The following is a 26,466-nucleotide window of genomic DNA, read 5'->3' on the forward strand; positions in this document are numbered from 1 at the left end:
CAGCCGCATTATACGCGACATGAGCCCACCGATACGCCGTGGACTCTTATCTTGTGTACAGTGATGGGATCAATGATGACGCAAGTGGTGCCAGTATGGTTCCTTTTGGTTCAAACGGAAATTCAAATATTCACCTAAACCAGTTCATCTTAGATCACTAAAGGTTTCTAAATTAGAGGACACCTAGGGGGAGAGAGAAGGCGACATATATGAAAATATTTAACGTATAAACATTTGGATGACTCAAGGACAAAAGTCCATTTTGACAAACTTGTTTCCTAGTTTTGATTGAAATACATGATTTAAAAAAATCTTGTACTTCGTGATGGCTTTAGTTGATCATTATTCAATGATCAAGGATGGTCAGTTTATGGTCATCGATGGTCAAGAACGAGGTTGTTACCAAGATGGCGGTCCAGTGTAGATCCAAGAATAGCCAAGAAGACCAACTGAAATAGATGACCAACTGTAGTTCTTCTGTAAATTAAAGAGTCGAATTAATTGTAAACTTAGACGTTGCATCTTCCCACCAGCCTGTTATCCTACAAAGGATTACAAATAGACCTACCTCTGACCATTAGTATCCTGTACCTCGTCTGTGGTTTCACTCATTTTCTTTCATCTATCAAGAAGAAAAGTGTGTACATAAGTATCAATGAGACATCATCAATGGTGATAGTCGCTAGTTCGTTTGACCAGTGCAACGACCGTTTCTTTCGCGTTAACGTGACGCAAGCGATTACGTGTTTTCGCGTAAAACACTTTCATTTAGGAAACTTTCCTCGGTCGTGTTATTGCATATCGAGCAGGTTCATTAATCATTAGAAAGGATGAAATTTCGCAAACGAAGTAGCGTTAATCTAATTAATTTAATTTTGTTTGCTGTCGCGTCTATCCAAACCTTCGAACAATGGCGGCCAAAGGGGATGCGCCTCTTCTGCTTCTAACTTGTCAGAGGCCTAACTGAAAACGATTTGGCAAAATTAGACTACCTCAAAAGTGTTGTCATCGACATGAATTTGGTTTTCAGGTGGTTTGCAACCTCCTCTCCTACGTGAAAATCACCGATACTCGGTGTCGCGTAAAAGAAGGACCGTGGGAGGCGAAGAGAGTGCATTCGCGTGGGCGTTGTATCCTGTGCCACGTCCATTTGTCCCCGTGTCCGTTTCGTTTGTCGACAGTAGTATGTAAACGCTGTGAAGATTATCTTTTGGTGGAAAACCAGTCACCGTAAATCGCTCGAAACGCTACAGATTCGTCGCGAATCTATGCGTACGAAGAGCTTTCTCCGTTTTCAATTAAAAACAAAGAATCCCGCTAATTATGATTTCATTAATTAAACTCGCTATCGGTGATCAACATCTCGCAATTTTCCTCTCGATATACACGGATACATGGTCTTAAACTGGATCAGCATTTCTCAAACCATTTCTTCACCTTTTCGCGAATTCCCTCGATAGAAGGCAACTTTGGAGATGCTCTTACAAGATCTTTGTTAGAGCAGAGTGAAGCTTCGATTTTTGTAATATAATTTGGAACATTTATATTTATATTTTAATACTTTTGTGTTCAATTTAAATAGTTTCGGGTCCTCTTAAATTTTATCTACGTCGTTTACTGAGAAATTTATTTAAAATACATATTTCCTTACAGAAGCACGAAGACCTAGTTTGAGAAACGCTGAATTATACGGCGCACCGCTTAGATTAATATTTACATTTTCATTATATCGTCAAAATGATTTATTAAATAGCACGTAACGCGAACAACGCGGTTCGGTAATATTTAATTATAGGTTGTGTTATGTATGGGATAATACAATCGGCGAAGATCGATGACCCGCGTTAGAAAGGGAAATAACGTTTGGCGGTAATAAGTACAGTCGCGTCTTTCATCGAGCTGGTATAGATCAGACTTAGGCACATTCTAATTAAAACAAAATAACAATAACATTATTCCCAGTGAAATACAAATAACTTTTCATTCGAGTTAATTCACCCAAATAAAATAACAAATAATTTCACATAATAGATCGTAGATAGATTACCTGTTATTTTATTTGAACAAATTAACTTTTACTTTGACTACAACAAACTGTTAAACTGGGAATTAAAAAGAGTAAAAAATTAATTTAAAAAAAATCATTTGTTAAAATTTAGATGATAGATATTTTTGATCGATGTAGCCCTCCCCTTTGTAATAAATTACTTAAAATAAATGTTAAAAGCACTCCACGCCCTGAACGCAAGTAACTTTACATTTTACATAAATCGAGTGATCGTTGGATACGTTTAATTAAGCAAATTGAAGGGGGTGCATACGATTATGAAACGTATCATGTTAGGTAACGTTTACACTCGCGATCGACAAAGTTCGCCGACATCGGGCGAATCGTTTGCACGCACCAAATTATACGCGTATTGTTACATCCGCTTTCAATCGACATTCTTTAGAAAGAGAGATTATTATTACGTCCTACGGACGCACTGGGAATACGAATGGAAGGCGTGAACCACCGGGCGTGTAAAACGAAGGTACAATCATTCCCGATATAACTGTAAATATGATAAAAACCTTCCATGAACTAGATCAGAGTTTTTTAAACTCGAAATCAAAATTAAAATTATCAACGACTCCCGAATTTATAAAGTTTATAAACATTACGAATTTAATTAACATATTTTTTATACAGGATGTTCGGCCACCCTGGGAAAAATTTTAATGGGAGATTCTAGAGGCCAAAATAAGACGAAAATCAAGAATATCAATTTGTTGATGTAGAATTCGTTAAAAAGTTATTAACGTTTAAAGTTCCGCCCGTACTGAATTTTTTTCTCGAAAATGCGCAAGATTTCGGGGGTATGTATAATGACCAAAAATGATTGCAATTGACCCCCGCAACCGAAAATCATTTTTCCAAAACGAATTGAAATTTTTTTTCCGACGAAAAATTTCACACCTTCTCGAATTTTTTGCTCGAAAGTGGATAGGATTTCGGAGGTATGTGTATTCACCAAAAATGATTGCAATTGACCGCCGCAACCGAAAATAATTTTTCCAAAACGATTTGAAATTTTTTTTTCCGACGAAAAATTTCACTCCTCGAATTTTTTTCTAGAAAGTGGATAGGATTTCGGAGGTATGTGTATTCACCAAAAATGGTTATAATTGACCCCCGCAACCGAAAATAATTTTTCCAGAACGATTTGAAATATTTTTTTCCGACGAAAAATTTCACTCCTCGAATTTTTTTCTAGAAAGTGGGTAGGATTTTGGGGGTATGTCTATTCCCCAAAAATGATTATAATTGACCCCCGCAACTGAAAATAATTTTTCCAGAACGATTTGAAATTTTTGAATTTAATTGTTAATAACTTTTTAACAAAGCTTCCATTAACAAATTGGTATTCTTGACTTTCGTCTTATTTTGGCCTCTAAAATCTCCCAGGGGTGGCCGAACACCCTGTATACAAAGAAATTTTAATGTTTCAAAATAATAAAAAATATATTTTATGAACTCCACGAGGGATTGCAATCCATAATTTAAGAAACTTTGAACTATCGCGTGTTCTATAAATGGTCCCTGATAGACGAGACGATGATACGTAAATATGTATGGGGTGAACGGCCGTTAAGGGGTGCAGTTGGGCGCGGCTTTTCCTAATAACGCTAAAGGTGGAAGCAAACGTATCGAACGTCGTGGATTATTTATGGGACTTAAAGGAAAATAAACGGTAATCGGTTTCTGATTGCGGCTTTTCTTTTTAACAATAAAAAAAAAACAACATCCCGCGCGTGTAACGGGATGTGTACCAAAAATAATGTGACGCTGGGAATAATATCACCAAACGTTGTCGATGACATAACATTTATTACAGAGAAAATGCTACACCACTTTTCTTTGGGATAATGTACGAAAGTGCCTCGTTCCGAAGCGCACGCAATGATTATCAATCACTCAATTACAGTTTTACAGCTGAAGTGTAAAAAATTTTACAGTAATTTTACAGTTTTTCGAGACACATAGCATAACTTAGAGCCAATCATGTGCGAAAAACTGCGTGTAAGATTACGTTCACACTAATAATTTGATTACGTAACTGAAACCTATATAATTCGTACCGATAATAAATTGCAATTTCTGGACGTCACACTAATGTATATTATATGATAAACTGTTAAAGGACGAAGCAACGCAAGGTACCTCAGATCCATTATAATTTCATTTCATTTTTTTTTTTTTTACAAATATACTCTTTATTATATTCTTTAATAAACGCAATTAACCTGGAAAAGAAAATATTCCGAGAATCCCTGTATTTTGTGCAACAAAAACTGTTGAAAGTGGGATGAAAAAGAAGCATTGTAAACACACTGGTGATCATAATATTACACTTAACATCGAGTTACTGTCTGCCATTCATACATTTATATATGAACAAAAAGTTCAGTTTTCGTATAATAATCGCAATTATTAATAGCATTCATAGGTACTTATTTGTAAAGTGACAGTTTATTATTATTACGAAATACGTATATACAATCACGAATGTAACATCTTTCAGGTGAACGAAAAAATTTCTAACCTATTTCTTCGTTACTAATGATTCTTATATACATACTTATGCATATGCAGTGTTATTCATGTAATATGCCATAAAATTCGATCGATATAATTAATATCAGCGTTCCTTTTTTTTTCCTTTAGTCGTTCATAAAACACAGTGTTTCTCTATAAAATGAGGTGTAATAGTAAGCATTTATTTACACCTGCAGCCTCACTTCGTTTTATAACTCCATCTTTGTTATCCACATTCCAACAATGGCCGACGTCGGTCGGTTCAAACTTTTAGTATGCGCTGTACTTTTATATTGAAGTTTAAATAACTTGTTTAAAAATATTATGCCAACCTATATTACTAATATATTTGTTTTTCATTATTAAGGTGCTTTGTCGGTTTATGTTGACTTCCAAAGGAGGTTAAATGTCACTGATAATAAGGTAAAATGATGTTTTACATTATTATAATTGTACATTCGATTGATATTCCACTAAACCACAAAACTACTGTTCCTTCATAAATTATTACGTACATCTAATGCACTAGTGGCAAAAAAGTTCTTGTACCATGTATGTGGACCACTCTAGCCCCGAAAGATAGCTCCATTAAAGCCATGCAGAGTTTTTTTAAATATCATAGTAGTACACTGCACTCACACAGTATGTACACTGTGACACTGTGATAGAGATAAAACATTTGACTATTACGTAAAGTTTTCTCTTGATTTATTCTTATTACGAAATTGTCTGCAATATATTTATATTGCCATTGGCTTCTTCTTCTTCTTCCTCCTCTTCCTGAAATGTTGTTAATTGATACACTGAATAATGTACCGTGTTTTCGAGCAGTAATTTATAGTTATAAAAGGACACAAATAATTTACCGAAATATATAGATCGTTATTAGTTCGGTATTCAAATGAATTATAAACTACCATTGGACATTATTATTTACTCCTTAATAATATAAATAGAAAATTAAGAGATTAACGGCTGGAGTAAAAATAATTTACCTCGTCAAATCCAAAACAGGTTTCCATTTCCTTCTGTAACTTTGGATCGCTTCGCGTATTTTGAGATGATTTAGTAGACGCTGACTCCAGTTTTAGTTCATCAATTTCTACGTCTTCATCTTCTTCCACCTCGTCCCCGTCTTCCCCTGTGCCGGTTACAATACCATTTTCTTGACTTAAAGGGTCCTGCATTACCAAATCTCCGTCTTCGCTCGCTACGACAGCCATCTGATAAGACGAATAAAATCATGACATACTCGCGCATAAACATTTCACATTAATATTTTTCGTTAAACAAACTCCGTACCTGATCGGTTCCCTGATTGTCAGCTAGTTGAATAACTTCCAGTACAACGTATTGTTGACCGTCACTTCCTTCAACCGCCATCATATCATCTTCGTCTTCTTCTTCTTCTTCTTCATAACCTTTAAGTTTAGAAGCTAAATCACCTGTTACCATAACACAACACATGGATATTAGTCAATGACCTGTGTACAGATCACATCGTAAGTGTCCCTGTGTTACAAGTTTCTATATAGTCGGTCATTCGTCATGTGTGTCGATAATTCACTTCATTCATTAAAATGTAAACACGCAGTGCTTCGGAAATGTTGAACTTTACTTATCCAATATTATTTACTATTACCAATTATTCAAATATAAGCGAATTAAGTAAAATCGACACTTTCAAGTAACGAAAAAAAATCATGGACCTAACCTGTCATAACTTCAACTCTCTGTCCGTCTATGATTTGAATCTTTTTCTGTCTACCCATTTTTAGCGCTTGCTGCTTTTCTTGGAGAGATGATTCCGGATCATGAACAGCCATGTGTCGAATAAGGTTTCCTTTGTGCCTAAACGAATTTGTCATGTGTCTTTGTCCTTTCTTGATTTAATATGCGTATTATAAAAGTTACTTACCGGAACGGACGTTCACATTCGGGACACTGATGCGTCTTCTCTTGTGGCGGTGGAGGAACGTAGGAGGGATTGTGATAAAGATTACAATGTCGTTTGAGAAGTTGTTTTTGTCTGAACGATTGAAAGCAATGATCGCACTGATAAGGTTTCTGATCCGTGTGAATTAACATGTGACTTTCAAGATGTCGCGCGGATATCGATGCATACGGACATAAATCACACTTATAGCATTTTTCTCCCTCGTGTGTTTTACTGTGTAATTTGTAACTGTATCTGTAAAACCAGAAAAAGCATTATACGTTTACAATATTGTGCGACAATGCTATTCGCTTAATGCATTATTATTTTTATGCGCTCACCTATCCGGGAATGTTTTCCCACAACGTTTACATTTCAAAGGTTTGTCGGAAGTGTGTAATTTTTGCACGTGAATTCTGAGATCCGTTTTTCGTCCACATGTCGTGGGACATAATTCGCATTGAAATACTGGCTTGTCGCCAACTGTAATATATAGTATTATACTATACCATAAATAACATAGATATAAAATGAGATTTTAAGTATTATAAATCTTATAAATAAATATATAATTCTTAACATACCGTTGTGTATCAATTTATGAGCTTTCAGGCTGTTGGACTGAGTGAATCTCGCCTGACAAAAATCACACTCGTATGGTTTTTCTCCCGTGTGTATGCGCAAATGTCGTTTTAGCTTAAATGTATCGGGGCTCGCATACGTGCAATGCGGACACTGTAATAAGGAGAAAAAACATTTTGCACTATGTATATGAATGACTTTCAATTATATCTAATGAATGATTACCAAGCACGGTAATAATGTGAGTGCCAAGCAAAGTAATAATATAATGTACCTGATACGGACGCTCCCCGGTATGACATCTAATATGACGCTTCAATTTAGACAGTTCAACCGACGCGTAGTCACACTGATGACATTTATGTGGTTTTTCATGAGTGTGTCTATAACGAACATGTCTAACAAGTTCACCTGTAAATAAATACCAATAATGATTGCTATGCTTTTGTATTCTAATACTTTTTAATACAATATTAATGTTTAGAAATTTTCACTTACCAGAAGTGGTAAATGCACTGTCACAAAATTTGCAATGATGAGGCTTGGTCCCGGTGTGTGTATTAACATGATTTTGAAGCGAGGCTAATGTCTTAAACCCTCTTTCGCAAACACTACATTTGTGGGGTCTTTCTTCAGAATGTGATTTCATATGCCGCGATAACAGATACCTAGGTCATACAAGTTAACGAAATTTATTTTTTGCACTAACTTATTAAGTTATAATATGATATAGAAACAAGTGACAGAAGGATGAAAGAAAGGCATTATAAAAAATTTACCGTTTTGGGCTAGTGTAGTTACAGTAATTACACATATGAGCTTGAGTAACTGTTTGGGACTTTTTGGGTAGAAATTTAATAATTTTGGTTTTATCATCTTCTGCTTCCGATTCCACGGGAACTTCATTGTCTTCATTGTCTTCAAAATCATAGACAGTAAGATCTTGTTCCCCTTCTCCTTCTTCGCCCTCTGTTCCTTCTCTTTCCACGGGTCTGCTATCTTTGTCTTCGGAATCGGGTTGCTGAACGATTAACACGTAACTGACTTCGCCAGGATTGGTGTCGGATGGCACGATCGTGACAGTCTGATACGCATCTCCAGAGTTAATTACAACTTGATTATTTCCATTATTACCCACTTGTCCCTGTAGAGCGACGCATTTTTGTAACAATAATTTATATTCAACTAACATTCAAATGATAATTATATCTTACATCTTCGTCTCCTTCTACATTTTCAAGTTCTTCAATCTCATGATACTGTTCCTCCTGAGAAGTGTCCCCTTCGTTCTGTACATCGGTTTCTTCTACTTCTTGAATTTGCACTTGCGTCATTACAGGTGTCTCATCACTATTTGCTTGATAATAATATTGACCAGATTGGTCAACAAAATAAGTTCCACCTTCCTCTCCACCCGACAATCCTTCTACTTGTTGCACTATAACAGGATATAACAGTATGCTCACATGTTTTACTATGAATACCCAAAATAGATCACAGAAAAATACATTGTAAAATACTAACATTGCACATGTTGCAATTGCTCCCCCTGACCTCCTTCTATTTCTTTATTAAATGTTTCCAAATATGTTTGTATCTCTGTCACAGATTCCTGCCCCTCTTCTAATTTTATTGTTGCTACGTTACTCGTCATGGTCGAATCATTAATTTATACGAGTATATCTTCTCGCATTAATCTGGAATATTATTAGTTGTGTCCTTTGTTATATGATGTAAAGTATTTAGTATATAAAGTTTAATATCTTAAAACAATTGTTTTTGGACATTAACTACATTAACATACATTTACATATCTTCAATACTAATACTAATATTTATGTTGAAATATTTTCTAAACATATTATTTTTCACCATAAATGGCTTAATAGTTTACCATAGAAAATGCCTAGTTGTATCGAATGATGTAATAAAAAATATGTATTAAAAAATAATCATTGATGACCTTCATATGACTTTCAAGCATTTACTTGCAAAAAAGAAAATTACAACAGACTATGCAACCCTCAAAACCAATTAATTTTTGTCTGAAACATTTTCTGATACCATCAACACTTTGGAATATATTTGAATGGACACAGTTTGTGAGACACACTGTACATTGAAAGTGAAGTAAATTAAATTGTGTTCTACCACTTTATCAGACAATAATCAATTCAGCTTATAACCAACAGTACCATTAAACTATATATAGCTTAAATCTTTGATAAAATAATTTAAAAAAGTGTAGATAAATATCTCTTAGCAAATGTAACTATTCTCATATATAGGTTGTCCAAAAAAGTCAGGACCAAACTTATATTATGTGTTAACTCATATTCAATAATAATAATAGTAAATGCATTTTGAATACATTCCTAAATCTATTTTTTTGTTTTTATCGTTATTTTATAAACATACATCTTAGTAATATAGGAACTTTCATCATCTATTTGATCTCATTAAGACATACTATAAGTTTTATCCTACCTTTTTGAATATCTTATGTACTAAATCATTACAAGAGAATATAGATTCCAATCATTCTATGCAATTAAATAGAAGGGTATCAACAGAATGGGTAAGTTCATAATATATGTAAATTGTTATTACAAAAGATTCATGATTAAATAAGCATAATTTAATACATTAATGAAACATTTTAACCATTAATGCTTTGGCCTTCTTCTGTATACAAAGTTCAGTTGTCCTGAGTAATTGAAAGTAACCATAGTTGTTTGCATAAAATTACTTGACATCATCATAGTCCAAACAAGCTGTATTACTGGTAACATTCTCAGCTGTGATTTACAGTCCTCTTCTGTACAACTATATGTATATGTATCTATAATAGTGATTTCATTACTAATGCAACTATAATTGTACTGTAAAGTATTGAAATCGCAGTTGAAAACGTATAGTGATACAGTTTTTTTAGATTACGATGAAGTTAAATAATTAAAAATGATATTAAAGTAAAACGATGTTTCGTAATTTTTATTATTTAGGACAACTGAACTTCGCGTACCAAAGGAAACCACAACATGGAGGTCGGAACGTTCGATAAACGTATAAGCTATGCTCGCTTAGCTAATAATGCGCAAGTGTGAGCGATGTTGCAATCCAGGACGTACAAATACGTGTACGAATATGAATAATATGATTTCCACCGGATTATCACCGGTGTAGAAGCAGCAATGCACAAAACATTGCGGTTGCATGAAATTAAGGGGAGAAATCAATATCTGAGCGAAGAATTTGATGGTACGAAAGAACGGACGGGCGCATTCACGGAAGGGAGAACGAAATATTGGCGACTCGGACCACAATCTGGCGATCACCGAAATTTAACATATCGGCGTGTTCGCGTAGCTGAGTCCAACAGGATTGACAGGAGCGACACACGCCGCCGCGGAACGCCATGTAACACCCGAAGCGGGTAATGCGAACGAGGATAACGCCATGGTCGAAATGCGATCGCGACGCAATGGACGAAGGAACGCGTGGAGATACGTAGCGGGTCTCCAGGTTTCCGTAATCGCGGACTCCCGTCGAACACCGGAGGCTCCGAAGTTGCGCATTCTGTCGGAAAGCTTTTAAGACAACGCGGGTGCTTTCGATTTCAGGACACAGGGGGCATTAACGACAAAAATTTCAGAAAATTATCACCGTCGGCGCTGTCATCAATATGGAGGACGCGACGGAAGGGAATACTGGCCGTTCTGCTACGTGCTCCGGACAACTCACCGATCTTCCACGTTTTGCTCGCGCCCAGTGGTCACAGGTTTCCTCCAGTATCGCCAAAAATCGTCTTTCTTCGAACGGAATTGTATTCGCACGCTGTTCCAAGCTCGATCGCCGCACGAAACCTCGAAATTATTCGCTTACCTCGTAAACTCTTGATCGTTCGTGTGAGGGCGTTGTGTAAGACCCGGAGAACAATATGGCCGATCGAACTGCAAACGTTCAAATGCTGCGCGTTGGTAGCTGCGCAATGGTGTGCGTCACACTCGTCGTGTTTACACCGGACGACCGTCGTTTTAGGTACTTCCGGGCATTGAAACTTCCGTGAACTCATCAATTTGATTGATTGTTTCCTTCTGAAACAGTTTACGTTTTCGTTTTAATTGCGAAAATATTTTCTTAAATACGCAACAATTTAATCGATCCGACGTTGTAACGTCACCTGATAATGTAATTTCGAAGGAAACACAAATCTGCTACGTTCACGTGCAAGCAGATGTTACACTCATCGAAATAAAAAAAGATGACGCCATGCGAAAAAAGCGGGAAAATCATAGTTGGAGTAGGGGATATAATGGTGGATTTTGGGGGGGGGGAGGAGATAATCGTTCATTTGTTAGAAGCATCATCCTTTCGAACTGAAGTTGAGTTCAACAATTGTCAGCCATATTTTTAGTGCCGCCATAAGTAATAGTTTTCTGGATTTCACTAGGTGACTACAATTCTAAAAGAAATATTCACATTAGATCATTATAAAATTAATTTGTACAAATTTACAAATGTCGTATTCCTATAAACATTATCGATCGATAGAGATAATAACGTTTCACAGTATCATTATGATAAGAGTTACAGTTACATGAAATTTGTATCATGTAAAAAAACTGTATAATTTGTACATACTGAAAAAAGTAGAATCGGCATCTGTTTTTGAAAAAATCTGTAATTTGATTCTTTAGTATTCAAATTATTGCATAATTTCTTAAATAATAATTATTTAAATGTAACTTACATTGTATGAATTTTTACATTATACGATACAATGATACAGGACAAATTATGCAGTTAAGTAGTGCACAATTTTCATTCAATATAAATATATTAAATATATACTTTATTAACACAGCGTATAAAGTTAATACTAATAAAATATTTACATATAAATACAACTATTAGTCATTCTTACTATAGAATACAAAGTAGAATTGTCAAATGTCATATTTCTTTTGGCTATTGTAAATTTTAGTACTAATATTGGATTTTATTATATATGTGATATAAAAGTTTCACCATTATAAAAAAGTACTATAAAAAACAAGTCAATTATAATATTATGTATTATAATACACGTTCAACAATCAAGATATGATTAGGCATGTTGCGAGAGTAAAGCCAACAGTTTAAATCAAGTAATTTTTATAATATAATTTACAATCGATAAAAAAGATTTATGCTCTATACGAATAAAAACATGTTAAACGTTATAAAAATAATTCTATTTAGTTGTATATTTTCGTAGCAATAATAATACATCTTCCTGATATATTAAATATATTATACATAAGAATCCCTTAATTAAAGTAACTAGTTTGTTGTTAGTATTTATGGGATAAAACATACTTTCACACCGTTTCATAATAAAAATATCTAAAAAATAAGGAACTGTGCGAGCTAAAAATAGAGAAAATGAACGTCTGACATATTCGGGATTACTTTTTTAACATAAATATGTAAGAATTTCTATTATATATATGCAAAAATAAAATTGATTTCTAGTTGAAAACCTATATACCATGAGGAATGTGACAGGCCTGTTCATCCACGAAATTTTGAATATCGATCCTCAAAATATAAACAACCATTGCAGCCATTAAAATGACTATTATTATAGAAAACAATAGTAAATATTTCAAAAAAATGATGTCACTATGTAGCTTCGCGTTACTCTTTTCCAACTGTGATATCTGCAATTTGTCATTTTATTTGTTAATAACAATACTTATCAGCACTGTTTGCATTAATACTTTTTTTTTTCTTACTCTATAGAAAAGTGTATCTTTTGTCCTGCCGTTTTCTGATATTCCAGACGATAACATGGAATGCGATTTTTGTATTTCATTGCTTTCAGTCTCGCCGTCGCAACATCGTAATTTATGCTGTTCTGTTGGTATTTCATCCTATAAAGAAATAAATCGACAATTCAATTTTTTACATTCAATGCATCATAAAACACTACGACATTATTTATTACCTTCCAAAGAGCAACTAATTCTTGAGGAAGTATGTTCGCGTCTTTCAATGGAAGGCACATAACTAGAAATCTATCGTTGTGTAAAAGACCGCGTAAATTATATCCAGGTTGTAAAACTACTGACACAACTCGTTGTTCCTGAGGTAATAAAACTCCCGTACTTGGTCGTACTCGGAACTTTTCGGGCGATGTTGTTTTTATCTATGAAGTTATAAATTTATGAAAAGAAGGTTTACATTTGCCGGTAGTCTATAAATAAATTCATATTAAAAGATAAAGATACGCGTTATACCTTATAAGATAAAGGCTTATCTGCCGTTATATTTTTGAGTGTAATTGTGCCCGCAATTTCATTTCCAGTTTTGTTAAATGTAATTGTCTTTGGTTCAATGGACAAACCTGAAAAATATTTAGGATTATATATTAGTAAAAAGTAAGAGTATAACTACATACATTACTTACATTCCTCTTCATTTGTCTGATCTCCAAAATTACTCGGAGATTGTTCCGTTATCGGTGAACCTTCCGCAAAATGTACCTAAAATTTTAAAGGAACAACAAGATTAAAATTAGCTCTTAAACCAAGAACTAATCACATTTTTATTCCCCTTAACGAACGATCATATACCTTTTTATTATCAAGTTTATCATTCATTATAGCATCTGTATTACTTTGTACCTCCGGTACAAATTTATAAACATAATCATTGGTACCACCCCAAATTGTAAGAATATCATTGTACTCTACATATTCTTGGATATTTGTTTTATTAACAAATTTAATTTTTGGAATTGCTTTAGGTGGCAACCATGATTTTATTATCTTGAAAGCAGTATTCAATATCCACGGCATTTCGCAAATAATGATGTAATTTAAAAAATTTGGATAATAATTTTTGCAAAGGCCGATCAAGTACTTGGTGAACTCCATATCCATGTTCAAAATGCCGGTATCTGTCATATCGAAGAAAAGTGAAATTTGATTGTTATTATTTACTCTGAAATAGTAAAAAGGATTAATTACATTAACTTTAAATATATGAACTTGAGCTTGACATAGCAAATATTATATTACCTTTCTATTCTCTCGAACCAATATACAATAACTTTTCTTAATTCATTTAAATCTTTGCTTCCTTTTGCATGCAATTTAGATCTAATAACAAACATTATTTTACCATCTCTGTCCCTACCATGGACAAAACAAAATCCATCTTCTAAATAATCTCTTTTTACATTGTGTTCTGTAATCTCTATAATTAGGTAACAGTGACATAATATAATTATATATTACTTAAATGATGCACAAGCTTGTACAAGAAAAAAAGTATTTGTACATTTGAATTTATTAAATGCTTACCATTTACATTAAATCCTTTTCTCCAAGTACAAGTCTCCCATAACATATTGAGTGCATCTTGCACATTACACTCTGTATGTTCTAAAAATCTCCTTAACCACACATTATTCTCTTTTACTTTGGCAATATCGGCAGGATGAAATCCTAAAATTAAATTTGATTAACAAATTAACTAAATCTCGTGTACTTTCATGCACAATATAACTGTCATAATAGAATTTAGTAATTGATACGTAAACTGTCATAAATATTTGTTCAAATTATTCTAGTTTATCGTTCTGTATGACAAAATAATAAAAACATTGACCTTGATGCATCAAACAAAGATTACATTTTGTCATTCTAGTTATTTGACGTTTTGTACATGCAACCTATAATTAAGTATCAATTTTACTGAGCAAAATTAAGTATACACACTAGGCTCTGGTGTTTCTTCTTCGTCCAACTTTTTAAAAAATTTTTCACGAAGTTCTGTAATTAATTCTGCCCGTACTTCCATCTTCACTTAACAAACTACGGAACGCGAAGGCGGCGAAGCTTTAACCGGCAGTGAACTATACTATAATATGATATCCAGACAATAATTGTTTATCCGACACCAGATCTGCGCACAGAGTGGAGCGCATGCTACTCGGACTTTAGATCGAAGTAATTCAATTGATGTACATATTTCTTTCTTGATAGCTATTTAATGGATTTACTAATAGATGCGTATTGGCGAATATTACTTATTGCATTATTTAAACCTGTACACAGATGTGCCACGTAATCAGTATTGCAACATTCGCGAGACGATTTATAAATTATTTATAAGCAAAGAGCCATAACTCTTGATACATATAATTTAGCAACGTTACTTTTATTTAAGCTTGATTTCTACGTGTACATATTAATATCCCTTAGTAAAAACAAAAGTAGATCCGATTGTAAATTCTCTATATTTTAGAATTCGAACCCTTAATTTATACGATGTATCGATGGACTATTGCGATTAATTAAGTGAAACTAGTAGAATTCATATTCAGCATTGGTGCTAGAATTGCTAAACGCCTCGATACAACTTTCAGTTCACGAGCCACCTTCTGAATCGTGTTACAAATTAAAAATAAGCGAAAGTTGAGTTGTTCAGCTTAAATTGGTAGGTATTCGATAAGATGTGATAATTAAGATTACTGTCAAACGCAGACGGTACTTAAAAATTTACTTTCCTCGGTTTTAAATTAGAAAGTTACACTTGGGTGTGATAATCGTGTTATCTTTACTAATCAGCAAGTTAACTACCACGTCAATTTTCTATATCTATAGATATCGTCACGTGTTGAAATTATAGTATAAAAAATAGAAATATTCGCTAATTCCATGATGTACTTCTTATGTTGTACCTATTCTTAATAATAATAGTTTTATTTAATATTTTACAAAAATTGGTTCCTTCGTTGTGAACCATTTTGAAATACATTGTAAACAGTGACCATCGTGACAGACAAGGTATTAAAATAGTTTTTCATTTCAATACATTATTTGCTTTTACGTAAAGCCGGTTTGGATCACATTGTTGATCGTAAATACTTTTGTCGTTGCAATTAATGTATTGTCCATCTACGAAAGGGGCATTAAGGATAATACGTGTGATCATGCTCGTTAATACGATTCGTGTCGCATGAGGGGAAAGTTACCAAATTCTACTTCTTCCATTTCACGATAAAGCTGATAAAAAGCATAAAACATGGAATATGTTCTAAGATTCGTAACATAGAGAGGACATAAACTAATGTACTTTTGTTATTTTAACGATAAAATTATATCGTGTATGATAGTGATTTCGATTGCTTCCTCAATTAAAACTCTCGCCATATTTAGTTTTAATTCCTAGGTTTAATAGCGTGAACATTTTACTCCAATCAGAATCGATAACACCAACAGATACTAAATTCTATAAGGCGATAAATTATTCTATATTTCATCTGCGGTTATGCAATTTCTCTGTTCATTTTCTTTGTAGAGAAATTTGCATAGAATAATTATCGTATTATTTTGTGAATAAATTCTGATATATGTTACTAATATTGTACATATTTTATTTTAATTACATGTACACAAACGTATTAAAATGCAAGGATACGTATTTAATACATTGTGATCTGTTCATTATACTGATAATTTATAATACAGTTTAAATAGCACCATCCTCTCTTTTGTCCATATGGTACTAGAGAGTGTACCGTAATGAAAGAAATATGATTGAATTTAAGACTCCCCTTATGTGGCAGGAATCTGTGTCACCAAATATTCGATAAATGAAACAAACTATGTTTATATTAATTAAGGAACTGTTTTGGGGAACTAGGGACATTTAAATCGATATTTAATCGTTGTTATAAAATTCTAGTCCATTAGTTAATTCCATCTTATATAAATCGTCATAAAATTAATGATATTCGACTGCATGATTTTTGTTATTCTGAAATTTTCTACATAAAAAGCAACTTATAGACAATAATAACAAAAATTTGCTGCACTGTATCGGTTACGTATAATAGTAGGAAGGGTGTATGTATAAACGAAGTAATCTTTTTTCAATATACGTGTACACAAAGGCACACTGTATACAATATATAATATACTTATGTGGGCATTAAAATATACAACTAGCTTCATATCGTATGACAATATGTATATGTATATACAATATTTGACATGTCAAATAATTCACAAATAGTTTTTGTTTTTCTCTCTCTTGTACACATGTATCTTTCTTGTTAACAAATAACAAAAGTGTGAAGTATGAAAATTTTAATTTACACAAAACAAACTTCTCGAAATACACGTGGTTGACTATTATGCACTTTTATAACAAGATTTTCGCAGTCGACCCATGTTAACATAGAATCATACAAAACGATGGATATTCTCTTTCGTTCGACATTACTTCCATCTTGGTAGTAATCATGATACTACCTTGATAGAAGAACACATTTTATTAGTTCATTACTGGTTTCAGTATTGTTATAATAGATGTTGATATTTGTGTGTGTGTGTGTATATATATATATGACCCAGTCTGTAGCTACTGCACTGTTTATCATTAAAAATCATATATATGCATATGTATATGTGTATATACATATATATACACACATCTATGTGTAGGTACATATATATATATACACACCCATATACGTATATATATGTATATATATATTCACACACATATTGTAATATGTATGTATATATCTATAAATACAAGTGGGGGCCATCCTATTTTTTAATCTATCATAGTCCACTCTCATATTAATAAAGGCATGTTAAAATTGAGCAGACATACTAAGACATAAAAATGTAATTGAAAAATTAATCGGCATATACAATTTAGTAATTTATATATGTACAATATTGCTAGAGCCTGTTACAGAACTATTGATTATTATATTATTACATGCTGTGCAAATATTAATACAAATTTTTATAGAAAACCACACTTTTTCATAAATTATTTTAATAGTATGTACATCGAAGCATGCCTTTAAATTGCCTTTATTATATCAATTGTAGACTAGATGAGTGGATTAAAATAAGACAGCCATTGTGAGTATACGTATATTCATCTCAGATTTATAAAATTTTTATATGACATTAAGTTGCCATACAAGTGACTTCGAATTTCAAGAAAAATCTAGTGGTTGAAGGCATCATTTGCATAACACAGAATAAGTTTGTATAAAATATTCAGAACACTGTAACATTCAGATGCCATTCGAGAATATACCACTGATTAATACTCGATTATTAAATTGTCCATTTACGATTATTCATCTTATGTGGCTGCATCATTCTTTTCAGTAATATTACCTTTTTTAAATTCATTTTAGGTCCGTCCCATCAGGCGACGTAGTATATTACCTATAGATCTCAATAATTTGAAATTTTGATCGATAATTGGCTACTTATTCAATTTATCCACCTGCATTCTTTATAGGTATCCAAAATATTTACAACTTTGCTCGCAGGTGTAACGATTCCGCCCCTGTTCTTAAAACTCGATTTCCCTTCACAGTACAAGAGAAATTCTGTTCGATACTACTAGTTCCGCGTGATATTTCCCAATGTTGTTACTGATTCTCTGAACTAGTTAGACTTCCATTGTCTTCAATAACTGTCTCATATGCAAAAATTCAGTTACTTTCAAGATTTACTTCTTTTTCACCTTCACCATCTCCTTCTTCGCGTGTCATGCCTTCTATTGGAGCTGGTGTATCTTCTACATTGGTAATATTACTGGATGGCAGTTGTCCTGATGGTACAGACGATTGTACGGATGGCGGACCATTTTGAGCAGCTCCTTGCGGAAATCCCGTTTCTGCCGATACTAAGTGCGATGGCATATGTGGTGAAGCGGTTTGAGATTTTCTACTCTTATCGCCTTTTCTCCAGAGCGTTATTTCCTAGAATTAAAACGATCTGATTGTAGATGTCCCCTCGAGCAATGATAGAAAAAAAAAATTAGTAATGCACAATCACATTTGTAAACCTACTTGTTGCTTAAAGTATCTACGATCTTCCTCATCCATAAGGACTAAATTAAGGTGGTATCTAACACTGAATTTTTTATTAATATCACGCATCGTAGGTGCCAAGTCATATCCCGCTAAGAACACTCTTATTGGAATCGATTCACCGCGAACTGGCGCACCGTCCATTATTTCATATTTTGCTATAGTATCATTCTCCGTAAATGTATGCGGACCTGCAAATATGTATTCTAATTATTACTTTAGTACAATAAGTTGCGAGTACGCGAATATCGAGAAAACAAAACCCTTTCTCTAATATATATTTACATATATATGAACATCAAGTTTTACAAAAGTATACAAATTATAACAATGATTATTGTAACTACTTTTAAATATATACATATAAAAAAACAGTATTGATTAAGTATACAGTACCAGAACCAGTCGTCTCTCGTTTTATTATGGCAATTTCCATGTGTTTGATTTTTATTCTAACCAAAAGGAAATATATTTTCCCAACAATGACATCTTTTAAGTGATATCTGAAGAAAGATAAAGCAAATGGAATAATTTTACACAAAAATTCATTGCCGAATACATACGAAAGAATTATATTTTCAGTAATGAATTAACTTACTTGCTTTTGTTATACTCGAATTCGATATGCAAACAGTCTTCAATTCCCACTTCCATTTTAATAGGATTGTTCATATCTGGATAGGAACTAAGAGTATGCACAACTAATTCAAGTTCTTTAACAATATCACTAAGTCTTCGAACAATTGTCACTTTCAGAAAATATCTTAGCCGCACATTAGATCCTGTGTAGCTTTCAAATGATTTTTCTACATTTGCAAATTCAAAAGTATAGACAGTGTTATGCGTTAATTCTCCTGGCCTGGCTAACTCTTTAACTAGGCTTACAAATTCATGACGATTTCCTCTATCATAATACAATTCAATCTGTCCAATAAATTCTACTTTAACACCCTGATGCTCCAATTTACCAGCTTTTCTGAGACTAATATTAATCTGTAAATAATGATTGTAAACTGAGACATTGGTTAATAACTTGAATAAGATAATACCAATCACTCAAAATACATTCCATTACAACTTACATATACAGGGTGTTCGGCCACCCCTGGAAAAAATTTGAATGGGAGATTCTGGAGAACAAAATAAGACGAAAATCAAGAATACCGATTTGTTGATCGAGGCTTCGTTAAAAAGTTATTAAAGCTTAAAGTTCCGCTGCGTGCGCGTGATAGTGGTTCTCACTTACAAAACTGTAAGACTGTCGATACGTCAGTAAGTGGAGTTTCTCATACTGAATGAGAACCACTATCACGCACACGCAGCTCTACAGTCGGAACTTTAAGCGTTAATAACTTTTTAAAGAAGCCTCGATCAAGAAGTTGGTATTCTTGATTTTCGTCTTATTTTGGTCCCTAGAATCTCCCATTAAAATTTTTCCCAGGGTTGGCCGACCGCCCTGTATAGAAAGTAGTCAATAACAATTACCATTTTGAGTATCTTAAAAACTGTAAAAATGCTCAACAATTATACCTTAACACAAATGAATGTATATGCAAATTTAAGTTGCTTATATTATGTTAAATATATTACTTATATTTGAAGGTCATAGAAGTTCAAACACAATTTCTACTCAAATATATAGAATAACTCCTTATCTAAATGTATAAAACAATTTTTCTCTTACTCTCGTTGCTTTGGATACGTTTAAAGATATTTAAGGTGGTAATTGTTATTGGTCCACTCCACATACAATACATCTGTATTACATGAAATATATACGGGTGTATCTAAAAATCCTAACATAAGAGACATAAAAAGATTCTCTGAGGATTAAAGTGGAATAATTAATACACAAACACTATTAATTGATTTGACTTTATACTTTACTTCGATACATATGAAGTTTTTCGATTAGCTATTGTAGGTTACAGGTAACATTGTTTAATTACATTTACTGCTTTATACCGTTGGCAATATATTAAAAAATCATCCTTACCTTTCCTGACACAGTTTCTCCGTCATAATATAACAAGTGGCGCTCTTTTTTGCCATCTTCAGATTTGATGTCTGCAGTCTTCCTGGTCTCTGCACCATCCAAAGTAATCTCAATGTCAGCCGACTGACCGAACCCAAAGAAACTCTACGGGGAAAGAGGAAAATAAGTAAAAGAATAACGTACTCGCGAATCGTTGAATTTTACAACGAACAATTTCAAGTATCCGATGACGGGGAATCTATTAATCAAATGTTAACGTACCATTTTTCGTAAAAAAGGATGACCTTGTACAAACGATCACACCTTTCACCGTAATCGTGTTTGCGCTGATAAGACCAACGTGTAAAATTAATGAAAAATTCTCGAGGGTAACATTTTTTTCACGTAGAAACGAGAAAAGTTGGGTTATTTTTTACTCACTGCCTCCCAAAAGTCACAAGTAGCCAATATGGCCGCGCACTGTGGCCCCCACCCTTACCACGTACTGTCAAACTTGTAGTCGCGTGCAAGAACCCCGCGATTCGACGATCCGAATTGGTAGTATTTGGTATTATTTACATCCAATTACATTCATTTTTAACTTTTCTTGGTCCTGTTTTTGATAGCGTATCACATTTACGATCAAATAATTTCAATAAAACCATGTGCCCCGTACGAAAGGCAGGTGCGTTCGTAATACCGTTCAATGGCGAATATCGCTGACGTTTAGAAACCGAACTATCGTAATCTACACGTGATAACGTGTTCAAGTTTCGTTTGCAGTTCGTTTACTTTATGCTATATTTGAACCGTTATGAACGGTATGCCCGTGGATGTTTAAAGGATATCTTATATATCTGACACAATTGTTTATTAATGGATGTATACATGCTCGGTCCAATTATACGAGAGGTGACAACGGAAAAATCAATTTTATTATTTGATATTCATTGTACACGCATTAAAAATAAATAAAGAGAATTAAAATAAACATTGTTATGTGTTGTTCAGTTATTGTAAGTCTGTGAATTACAATGTAAGTATTCGTTTAGGTTATACTTTAAAATGTCGATTAAATTTAATGTTTCAGAAATTTCTGACAAATATACCATAGAGTATTATGATATATTATTGATTTTTGCATTAACCTTGATTTCAGGCATGGAACCATGGTTATATTAGTAAACATTATTGGTAACTCCTTATAGGATTAATGCTTAATTATTTAGTGGAAAAGTATAAATCATGGATTATGATTATATTTGCCTTCAAAGAGAAAGGGATGTTCATAATAAATGTTACGGTGGAAAATTGTGGTGCATCAAGGTATGTTTTATTGTTTTTTCATTTTTGTAATGTGTTCCCACGTATTTATTTATTGCAGGATATATGTGGCATAATATGTGCTGTTTTAACATGGCTGTTAATAATTTATGCAGAATTTGTAGTAATGGCAGTTATCCTTATTCCTACGATAAACACTGTATACTCTAGTTTAAATACTGCAATATTCCAATCTTTAACTTTTTTAGCATTTGCTTCTCACTTAAGGACAATGTTTACTGATCCAGTAAGTACAATAAATGCTTGGGTTCTCAATGAAAATAATAAGAGAAAAAAAATGATTTACGCATATAGGGTGCAGTACCAAAAGGTAATGCTACAAAAGAAATGATAGAACAAATGGGATTTAGGGATGGAGACTTAATTTTTAAATGTCCAAAGTGTTGTTCTATTAAGCCAGATAGAGCACATCACTGTTCAGTTTGCCAAAGGTAAATTTATCATAGCATAGAAAATATCATAGACCAGTGTTTCTTAAACTGTGGTTTATGGATCTTTGGAAATCTCTGAATATGTTGGTGGAGATTAGCAAGCTCTTGGAAGAAAGAAAGGAGGCAGTGGAATAGTGAAGTTTGAGAGACACTGCTGTAGCCCATAAAGTACAAAGAATAATTAGTGGTAGATACTTACATTGTTTGTTTGTAGATGCATTAGAAAAATGGACCACCATTGTCCATGGGTTAACAATTGTGTCGGGGAAAATAATCAAAAGTATTTTGTACTCTTTACTGTATGTGTTGCTGTTTACATAAACTAAAAGTGGAGCATACATTGATTTTTATACAATATATTTCAGTTCTATATAGCAGGAATGTCCTTACAATCCTTATTTTTATGTATACAACAATTTACTACGTGCGTAAGACAAGAATGGAAGGAATGTTCTACGTTTAGTCCACCCGCGACAGTGGTGCTCCTACTTTTTTTGGCTTTCGAAGCACTTCTATTTGCCATTTTTACTGCTGTAATGTTGGGAACCCAATTGCAGGCAATTTGGAACGACGAAACTGTACGTAGTTCAAATACTTCGGCTTGTATCAATTTTAAACATTTCGTTCACCTTTTGAATTTCTATTGTAGGGCATTGAGCAACTAAAAAAGGAGGAAGCCAGGTGGGTTCGTAACAGCAAATGGAAATCGATTCAAGCAGTATTTGGAAGGTTTTCAGTTGCTTGGTTTTCACCATTCACTTCACCCCCAAAGGGGAAAACAAAGCTAGATTCTTATTTATATTCCGTGTAATATGTTAGGTTATGTAACTGCGTCCCAGGGATATTTAATATATGTAAATATAAACTACATAATTATGACGTATCATAAAGTCATGTACAACTCAATAGAATATTTGTAATTTTATACAGTTTTCTAATATTTTCACTTCATTGCGACCACTTTCGAAAAGTACTTAAAACGGCGAGTAGCATTTAATATATATTTTAATTACGAAAATTGTAAACTTGCAAGCATATGCAAAGTATGCATCTCTCGAGAAGCTTGTATTTAGACATTGATATAATTGTGTATTATGGTAGTGACATGACTAATTTAAAGAAGAAAAAAAAAAGATGTTTTATCCGTGATACTAAAATGTTAGTGTACTAATATAACCGATTATCGTGAAAGTTAGCATATAAATGTACGCAATTGTATTATACGTGGCAATGAATATATGTAATATTAATTTTGAAATCGAGATTTCCGTGCACTCTAGATATTTATATGGCACATTGTGATACGTAGCATATTGTATTTGTTAACGATCTAGTTTACTCTTAACGATCAAAAAGAAATTATTTTTCGGAACCGATTGCAACCATTTTACTAATTAACGACGTCTCGACTAGACAATAAATATAAACTATCTGGCGACTTGTGGCAGCTGCAAGCTTTTTGTACGTCTTCTTTTCCGAGAGGCATATCACCATTTAATTTTATTTTCTTATTTTTCAATTTTTGTATTTATATGGAGATACCTGATTTTTTGTATAAATAAATTGTTGTACAGTTTTTTACATGTACCGATGGTATTATCTTTGCACATCACACACACCGACTACGAAGTCGTTCCTAATTCGAGCAATAGTTTAGATCATGATAGACATGACACGATATAATTTTAAAGTGGCTCTAAATTATTGAAAATGCGTGGTACCTTTATAACGATTTCTAGCGCGAACCGAACCCGCGTTTCAAACGGTCTGTTAGCGGAAACATAAAAAGCGATCTGACGCTTCTTGCGAAAACCCGAGGTCGCTCGATTTCCACTTTCATCGGCTTCCGTTTCTGCGGATCGCGAAGCTGCTCTGCTCTTGGTCTTCGACGTGGGGGCGCTTACAGTGGCAAGGTCGTTAAACGTGCACAGATAGAGGAAACGTTCCCGGGCAGTGTACTGTTGTGTACGATCGCTCAAGCGGCTTTCACTTTTGCTACGGCTGCTCGGTAAGTTCGAAGCACGAAAACTAGTACATTTGCAATTTTTAATGATAGAAGCCAAACCTTAATACGGTTTAACGCGAACTTGATACGGTCGTCTTAATTGCATCTTCCGAAACGATCATTAACGAGCAAAAGAACGAAAGCAAAACTCAATTAATTGTCCGTGCAATCGAATGATAATACGAGAGTTCGTTTTAAAGTAAATGAAATTTTCTTTCGTTTTCGTTTCTTTTCGGTGCTACGGAAATTTATATTTCGAAACAGTGGTTCTCAAATTGTCGTCCGCGGCTCCGTGTGTTCCACGAAGAAAAAAGAAGGCATAATAGTGAAATGAAAAAAAGTATTTGAATGAACAAATTGGCGAATTTAACGTGTCTAAAGTGATTCGTCTCGTTCGTCGTGCTCAATAAGGTGTGTCCGTATCGTTCGAAAATTCATAACATGTCGTTCGTGCAGGAGGTGCGTAACTAATTTGAGAATCGCGAATTCTAATTGCAAGAGATTGTTTACGGTATCCTGGCACGCACCTTGTTAATTTACTCTGTATACGCGTCGTTAAAACACTATAAGCTTGATTTATTTATATTTACGGCCTACGCACTTTTTCTGACTTGGTATACCATTTTCGCGTGTTTCTTTAATTACATACACGTGGCTCTTTTTCTGAATTGTTTCAGCGAGTCGATCGACTTTCAAACTGGAGGATGGCTTTAAACGTTTTTACCTTACTAATGGTACGTGTTTCTTAAATTTTGATTTGAATATAGAAATGGATTTACTGCTCGACAAAACCTTGGTGGAATCAATTATTCAAAGATAATTTATAGTTTAAATACTTTAATACATTTTTTAGATGCATCGATGCATAAAAATAAATAAAATTACTTTTGTCCATCGTTCGATGTCGTTTAATATGTTCTGGTTTTTTTGCTAATTAGCGGAGCGTTAATGGGTTGTTTGTGGTTGCAGCACGTCATGCTTTTTATGGGTATGACGGTACGTGTACTGGGCTACGACCCGGAGGACAAATCGTTGAAGGACATATTGTTGCCGGAGGGTCAGTTCGAGGCGTTTTACTTGAAAGGATCGCAGGAGGAGCAACAAAACGCCGTGAGGCCGGCACATCTTCACGGATCGTTCCATCAGTACAAAAACCCCGCTCTCGTCGGCGCGCCTAACAGCGCCGCTTATGGTTTCCGCTTCGATGGAAAGCGCCGTTTCAACTACAATTAAGCCGACGCGCGCCCAGAGACTCGTTTAATGCAAACGATTGTAATATCTTAAGCGTATACGTAGAAAATTGCGATGTTTCGTGTTACGGCGTTATTAACGGTTAATACATGCAATGTATTATGCATCAGGTGCTTTACGTTTAGCACAAACGAGCCGAATTTCTCGATTAATTACATTTCTCTTTTTGATGATATTGTTTTCTTAATCTGAAGAACGATTTCTATCGATTGCCGTTCGTGATCTTTTTCGTAATCCTTCGAGACTCGAGGAAGAAACCTGTATTATCGGTACAGTAAAAATGGAAGGTTGAAAATTGATAAAAAATATTTTCCTGTGTAATAATTGAAATTCTTCTGTATCAATTTTTTAGTTTATACAAAGTACGAATAATAAAGTATACGATTGAAAATATAACACTTGTTTATTTAATGATAATAACCCAGATCTAACCCTGACCTTTTCTTTAAATGGCGTTG

General features: G+C 33.7%; 5 protein-coding genes across 7 annotated transcripts; 2 read left to right on the forward strand and 3 right to left on the reverse strand.

The window, feature by feature from the left end:
* Positions 1 to 3,857: 3,857 nt before the first annotated feature.
* On the reverse strand, positions 3,858 to 11,063 carry LOC122394993 (transcriptional repressor CTCFL-like). 3 transcript variants are annotated; one of them, XM_043392243.1, is made up of 13 exons: positions 10,842 to 11,063; positions 8,622 to 8,794; positions 8,312 to 8,535; positions 7,877 to 8,241; positions 7,596 to 7,765; positions 7,372 to 7,508; positions 7,100 to 7,250; positions 6,857 to 6,998; positions 6,498 to 6,770; positions 6,294 to 6,430; positions 5,882 to 6,024; positions 5,575 to 5,802; positions 3,858 to 5,350 (listed from the first exon to the last, which is right to left on the reverse strand). In XM_043392243.1, exons 2-13 carry the CDS (start codon positions 8,749 to 8,751, stop codon positions 5,297 to 5,299), a joined length of 2,154 nt encoding a protein of 717 aa, XP_043248178.1. In that variant the 5' UTR covers positions 8,752 to 8,794; positions 10,842 to 11,063; the 3' UTR covers positions 3,858 to 5,296. The 3 variants fall into 3 exon arrangements, with proteins under 3 accessions (XP_043248178.1, XP_043248177.1, XP_043248179.1); XM_043392242.1 differs by having other exon boundaries at positions 3,858 to 5,359; XM_043392244.1 differs by having other exon boundaries at positions 3,858 to 5,359; positions 5,882 to 6,000; positions 10,842 to 11,061.
* Positions 11,064 to 12,508: 1,445 nt separating this feature from the next.
* On the reverse strand, positions 12,509 to 15,079 carry LOC122395152 (motile sperm domain-containing protein 2-like). Its single transcript, XM_043392523.1, has 9 exons — positions 14,867 to 15,079; positions 14,450 to 14,593; positions 14,165 to 14,342; positions 13,718 to 14,087; positions 13,552 to 13,627; positions 13,382 to 13,488; positions 13,090 to 13,290; positions 12,878 to 13,015; positions 12,509 to 12,802 (listed from the first exon to the last, which is right to left on the reverse strand). Exons 1-9 carry the CDS (start codon positions 14,946 to 14,948, stop codon positions 12,623 to 12,625), a joined length of 1,476 nt encoding a protein of 491 aa, XP_043248458.1. The 5' UTR covers positions 14,949 to 15,079; the 3' UTR covers positions 12,509 to 12,622.
* A 1,340-nt stretch (positions 15,080 to 16,419) lies between these two features.
* Positions 16,420 to 21,686, reverse strand: LOC122395153 (vacuolar protein sorting-associated protein 26B-like). Its single transcript, XM_043392525.1, has 6 exons — positions 21,260 to 21,686; positions 20,999 to 21,142; positions 19,601 to 19,995; positions 19,399 to 19,505; positions 18,982 to 19,193; positions 16,420 to 18,891 (listed from the first exon to the last, which is right to left on the reverse strand). The coding sequence occupies exons 1-6, from the start codon at positions 21,260 to 21,262 to the stop codon at positions 18,622 to 18,624; spliced, it is 1,131 nt and encodes a 376-aa protein (XP_043248460.1). The 5' UTR covers positions 21,263 to 21,686; the 3' UTR covers positions 16,420 to 18,621.
* Positions 21,687 to 21,780: 94 nt separating this feature from the next.
* On the forward strand, positions 21,781 to 24,361 carry LOC122395154 (palmitoyltransferase ZDHHC3). Its single transcript, XM_043392526.1, has 7 exons — positions 21,781 to 22,013; positions 22,137 to 22,303; positions 22,362 to 22,547; positions 22,616 to 22,752; positions 22,967 to 23,051; positions 23,118 to 23,330; positions 23,402 to 24,361. Exons 2-7 carry the CDS (start codon positions 22,223 to 22,225, stop codon positions 23,561 to 23,563), a joined length of 864 nt encoding a protein of 287 aa, XP_043248461.1. The 5' UTR covers positions 21,781 to 22,013; positions 22,137 to 22,222; the 3' UTR covers positions 23,564 to 24,361.
* A 1,078-nt stretch (positions 24,362 to 25,439) lies between these two features.
* LOC122395236 lies at positions 25,440 to 26,253 on the forward strand. Its single transcript, XM_043392664.1, has 2 exons — positions 25,440 to 25,491; positions 25,727 to 26,253. The coding sequence occupies exons 1-2, from the start codon at positions 25,462 to 25,464 to the stop codon at positions 25,988 to 25,990; spliced, it is 294 nt and encodes a 97-aa protein (XP_043248599.1). The 5' UTR covers positions 25,440 to 25,461; the 3' UTR covers positions 25,991 to 26,253.
* Positions 26,254 to 26,466: the final 213 nt, after the last annotated feature.

This window comes from Colletes gigas, unplaced genomic scaffold (assembly GCF_013123115.1).
Source record: "Colletes gigas isolate AHSC1104 unplaced genomic scaffold, ASM1312311v1 Colletes_gigas_Sc00005, whole genome shotgun sequence".
In the NCBI taxonomy this organism is placed as follows: domain Eukaryota; kingdom Metazoa; phylum Arthropoda; class Insecta; order Hymenoptera; family Colletidae; genus Colletes; species Colletes gigas.

Excerpts from the sequence above, each read along its gene's own strand:
- LOC122394993 (XM_043392242.1), bottom strand. The coding sequence starts at position 8,751 with ATGACGAGTAACGTAGCAACAATAAAATTAGAAGAGGGGCAGGAATCT. Across the intron at positions 8,242-8,311 it reads ATGTAGAAGGAGACGAAGAT|GGACAAGTGGGTAATAATGG; the intron begins GTAAGATATAAT and ends GTCGCTCTACAG. Across the intron at positions 6,771-6,856 it reads GGGAAAACATTCCCGGATAG|ATACAGTTACAAATTACACA; the intron begins GTGAGCGCATAA and ends CTGGTTTTACAG.
- LOC122395152 (XM_043392523.1), bottom strand. The coding sequence starts at position 14,948 with ATGGAAGTACGGGCAGAATTAATTACAGAACTTCGTGAAAAATTTTTT. Across the intron at positions 14,594-14,866 it reads AGAAGAAACACCAGAGCCTA|GATTTCATCCTGCCGATATT; the intron begins GTGTGTATACTT and ends ATTTAATTTTAG. Across the intron at positions 13,016-13,089 it reads AATTAGTTGCTCTTTGGAAG|GATGAAATACCAACAGAACA; the intron begins GTAATAAATAAT and ends ATTTCTTTATAG.
- LOC122395153 (XM_043392525.1), bottom strand. Across the intron at positions 19,506-19,600 it reads TTCGAGTATAACAAAAGCAA|ATATCACTTAAAAGATGTCA; the intron begins GTAAGTTAATTC and ends ATCTTTCTTCAG. Across the intron at positions 18,892-18,981 it reads GTAGATACTTTAAGCAACAA|GAAATAACGCTCTGGAGAAA; the intron begins GTAGGTTTACAA and ends TTTTAATTCTAG.
- LOC122395154 (XM_043392526.1), top strand. The coding sequence starts at position 22,223 with ATGGATTATGATTATATTTGCCTTCAAAGAGAAAGGGATGTTCATAAT. Across the intron at positions 22,753-22,966 it reads CACTGTTCAGTTTGCCAAAG|ATGCATTAGAAAAATGGACC; the intron begins GTAAATTTATCA and ends GTTTGTTTGTAG. Across the intron at positions 23,052-23,117 it reads AGTATTTTGTACTCTTTACT|TTCTATATAGCAGGAATGTC; the intron begins GTATGTGTTGCT and ends AATATATTTCAG.
- LOC122395236 (XM_043392664.1), top strand. The coding sequence starts at position 25,462 with ATGGCTTTAAACGTTTTTACCTTACTAATG. Across the intron at positions 25,492-25,726 it reads ACGTTTTTACCTTACTAATG|CACGTCATGCTTTTTATGGG; the intron begins GTACGTGTTTCT and ends TTGTGGTTGCAG.